This window comes from Medicago truncatula, chromosome 7, assembly GCF_003473485.1.
Source record: "Medicago truncatula cultivar Jemalong A17 chromosome 7, MtrunA17r5.0-ANR, whole genome shotgun sequence".
Lineage (NCBI taxonomy): Eukaryota > Viridiplantae > Streptophyta > Magnoliopsida > Fabales > Fabaceae > Medicago > Medicago truncatula.
Genome location: NC_053048.1, coordinates 38,669,749 through 38,674,150, shown reverse-complemented (window position 1 = coordinate 38,674,150; position 4,402 = coordinate 38,669,749). Strand labels below are relative to the sequence as shown.

Sequence of the window (4,402 nt, the reverse complement as noted above, 5' to 3'; positions counted from 1 at the left end):
TACATAAAAAAAATAAAAATAATAAATAACATAACATATAACAAAATTTCCAAGTCCCAATAAATATACGAGGCAAGGAAGTTATCATATATAGTACAATACCCATACTATACCGTGTGACGCCGCCGCTACATAATGTTCATAAACTCAACTCTCTGGGTACCAAAAAAACTTAAGATTCCGCAAGTGTGACACCTCAAACATCGATAAAAAACAAATAACAGATGTATAACCAAAATTGCCTTATTCTGCTGCTAAGGCTTCTTATTAGTATGAAAAGTTCCATCGAGGGGGAATAAAAGCCGCAAAATTTTGTATATTATATTTATTCACTCGCTCGATTGAAACTTCAGAGCCAAAATCTGTACATATGTCAAATAGGCCGGAGCAACGAGTGTCTCCATCTGTCAGGTTTTATCCTCCGGTTACTTTCCATGTTTCGAGCCTTCAACATTCGCTCAACTTCCATTCCGGTCTGAAGACAAGATTGCAACTTCTTCAAATGTCCGTGGCATTGCTTGTGGTCGAAGCACTTGTCGTCGTTGCCAAAATCAATGTTGCTGTCTGAATGTGTGATTCTTTCATAGGGTGATAGCCACTTGGCCTGTAAGTATGCTAAAGATCGCCATGGAGGCAGAGGCATAGAGTTTTGTTGCAAAGAAGTTCTAGTAGCTTCTACCATTATTCCAAGAAACTGTTTCAGCCTAGTAGGGGAACCCACGTAAACAACTGGAATTGAATTCAGTATCCTGTTGTATGAATCAACAGCTCTAGCTATTTCAAAGTGACTTCGAAAATCGATATCAATAATCAATCGCTCTGATTTCCCAGAGTTGTTCTCGACCAGCACATCAATATATTCGTGATCACCTGCATAACAAGTTTACACGCAAACATTAGCTGAAAAACAAAAGCAGATAATATGAACATAAAACAAGCAATTGGTTTGACACTCAGATTAATAGTGCCAAGCACTTCTGAAAAGATACTTATTTAAAAAATATATTGCAATAATTTTGGTGCACAGTATTGAATTTATGACTATATATAACAGCATCACACGGCACAGTTTAAATTGAAATTCAAAGATGTAAATTAAACAAAATTTCTCATACAAGTTTAAATTAATTCTGCATCTCATATTTGTTTGACGCTCTCTCATTTAACATCTCCATAAACATTATAATAAGCTCATAAGAACTTCTTTGCAAGTGAAGAATCATAAACTTAATTTACCTATTTAACTGAGAAGCTCTCATAAAAAAATTAATCCAAACCAGACCTATATCCAAAGAGTATGCCATTTCACTCTCTTAGTCTTACCATGGTAAGAAAAAAAAATCAATGCAGACAAAACAATTTTTTATTTAGCACTGCAAGTAAACCAAGTAGAATCATGACTGCAGTAAAATCAGATAAATATAATACGGCATACCTCCAGGGATCTTGCCAGTAGGCTGCCATTTAGATGTACAAACACCGGCATCATAGCCAGAAAGTCTCATCAACTTCGCCAAATAAAACCTGATACAGTTTGCATAACATGGACCAGAATTCATCATTTCAAGGTTGGTCTCCTGCATCGATCGTATGAGAGAATGAACAACTGGGAGCAAGTCGCTCTCGTGTTGAGTCATTGATCGCTTACAGATCTGCATCATGGAACATCAAAGATAATCAGGAAAGTTATTAAACTATCATTTATTATTTATAAAAGGTACAAATTAGTAGGAAATCATTTATTTGTACAGTTAACGATAGAAAGGCAAATCTTTAACATCTACTTTTTGTATCTTATTTGCTGTAAAAAATAAAAATCCAAGTCTTGAGTTCAAATAATTGACAAAGGAGTAGAAACTTCCAATCCAATCATGCTCCTAAAAACAGGAGATCACATGTTGAAATTCTCCAGCACACCCAAAACTAAAATAAAAATAAGGAAAATGAATTGAAGCGAACAACATTGACAAACTGAAATATCGTATATAGACAACCACTACTTGTAAATATGGACCAAACCATCAACATCAACATTTATTTCAATACAAACTAAGAAAATAGTCAATTGACCAAGGCCATGTTTGAATAAGTAACTTAGTTAAGCTTTTATCGGTAAGTGCTTATTTTATAAATGCTTGTGTATATGCTATTTCGATAACAATAGATGAAATAAAGTCAAATTGCTTTCATATAAGCTATCCTGGAGTCCTTGTGTAAAAAGCTAAAAACAGCTTCTTCTTCTTTTTTGAAAGAAACTAAAAACAGCTTATGGACATGTGATAAGTTGTTTTCATAATTTTTGTCAAACAGTACCGCAGGTGCTTATATCACTAGATTAGCTCCAAAATAAGTCAATCTAAACAGGGCCCCAAACAAGCACATAACCCTAGGGGATTAGCCAGGTAGTTGAAGACATGTATGTACTCCCTCACACTTGATAGTTGGTTCAAACCTCGGGAAAGCACCATTGGTGTTAGGACGAGTCGAAAGAAAAGTAGTTAGGAAAGTTAGATCAGTTAATTTGTGAGGTGAGAGAAATTGGTTAGTTAGAGGATATTAGTTAGATAAATCAATAAGGGAATGTAAGGTTAGGGGACCATCAAACTTGGTAGCATTGATAAATGGATCAAAGACTACTGTAAGAGGGGTCCATTGGATGGGAATTATTTCTTCCATTCTCAATATTCAATAAAATTGATCATTTCTTTTGGTTTTTTCTATCAATTTCCCAATTATCTCCCTTGCTTAAGATTATCACAGCTGAGACTCAGCCTCAGACAACATAAAAGATGACCATAGGACCATGAAAATAAATCCAACAGATGTTATTGTTGTCAATTACAGACTGTGAAAAATAGCAGCTTGTTCAAATTCCGCTACTCTACATGCCTAGAACGATATAAACAAGACTTCATATAAACAGCGCATTGTAGACCAATAACGATTTGCTCAAATTCTGCTATGTTATCGCACTACAAAGATGCGGTTTGACAATATTAACTAAACATCATAGAATGTAACCAAACTAATAGAAAACATATGGTTGAAAATATAAAATTTCAATTTTCAGCTACAAAATGACAATACCAAACAAGAGTAATCCATAGAGATACTCTTCCACACAACCTATATAGCAACTTCTAACTTCACACATAAAAGCCTTTCAAACTCATCATTTTAAATTTTAAACTGAATAATGATAATAACAAACAAAATCACAAACAACAAAAATATAAAACATAATTTCCTTAACAAATAATTAATTTAAGGCTTGATAATCATCATATCATAATCATAATTATAATGATAATTACCTGAATTTTTTCAGCAAGGTGAGCAAAATCATTGAAACCAGAATCACTATCACTGCTACACCAAGACTCAGCACCAAAACTTCCAGCATTCTCTAAGAAATCACTAACCATATGAGCCAAATCATGTTCACTTTCAACGCTGAATTGTCCGATTGGACCGCCGGCGGAGCCAACACTGACCCACAAATCACCGTCGGCGGCAACACAAACGTTTATATCTATTCCTTCAACCTCAAAACCATCGTTTTCACCACCCCATGTCCCCATTTTCACACAAAATTCAACACCACAAGCTACAAAATCAAATTTTGACGTATACCCACGATTTTTCCGTGTGAAATTCGATGACCCAATTGAAGAAACAATCCAATTCGCTCAAAAAGGATCAAAATTTCAACAAAAAAATATATTTTTTAGAATGGAAATTTCAAAAAGAAATTCAACGACACAGCTACAAAATCAAATTTTGTTGCATACCCACGATTTGTTTGTATGAAATTTGATAACCCAATTGGAAACGAAATCCAATTCGGTCAAAAAGATCAAAATTTCAAAAAATATGAATTATGAAATGAACAATGAAAAAAAAAATGAAATAATTTAATTTAATTTGTTTTGTTATTCGTGTTTGATTATTAATGTGAATTATGTTGTGAGGTTTATCATAGATTTTTCATGTAAGTGTATAAAGAATTTAGAATCTGAAGAACGAATGGGAAAAGAAAAAGTGATTTTGGTTTAGAAATGAAAAGACAGGGAAATTTCATTACGTGGTGCCAATATAAAAGGTTGTTGCTAAAGTGAAATGACGAAATTGTCCTTATTGATAATGGCTTGGGTGATAAGTTTAGGTTTTTTTTTGTTGCTTTATTGGTTGGCATCTTAGAGGAGTAAAAACAGAAAAGGGGATAAAAGAATATACCTCATTTTTTAGTTAAAATACATTTGCCTTATTAGGAGAAGCTTATCTTATCCTATTAAAAAAATGAGGGAAGTTTATCTTATAAACAAATATTTATCTTGGATAGTTTCTTAAGTTCGTCTTTCTGTCAATGTTTGTTATTAAACGTTGTTAATTGTGATGGTAA

At 33.4% G+C, this 4,402-nt stretch overlaps 1 protein-coding gene across 1 annotated transcript; it reads right to left on the bottom strand.

Annotated features, from left to right (window-relative positions):
• Positions 1 to 4,063, bottom strand: LOC11435694 (uncharacterized). The gene is made up of 3 exons (XM_003624378.3): positions 3,315 to 4,063; positions 1,436 to 1,652; positions 1 to 870 (listed from the first exon to the last, which is right to left on the bottom strand). The coding sequence occupies exons 1-3, from the start codon at positions 3,579 to 3,581 to the stop codon at positions 374 to 376; spliced, it is 981 nt and encodes a 326-aa protein (XP_003624426.1). The 5' UTR covers positions 3,582 to 4,063; the 3' UTR covers positions 1 to 373.
• Positions 4,064 to 4,402: the final 339 nt, after the last annotated feature.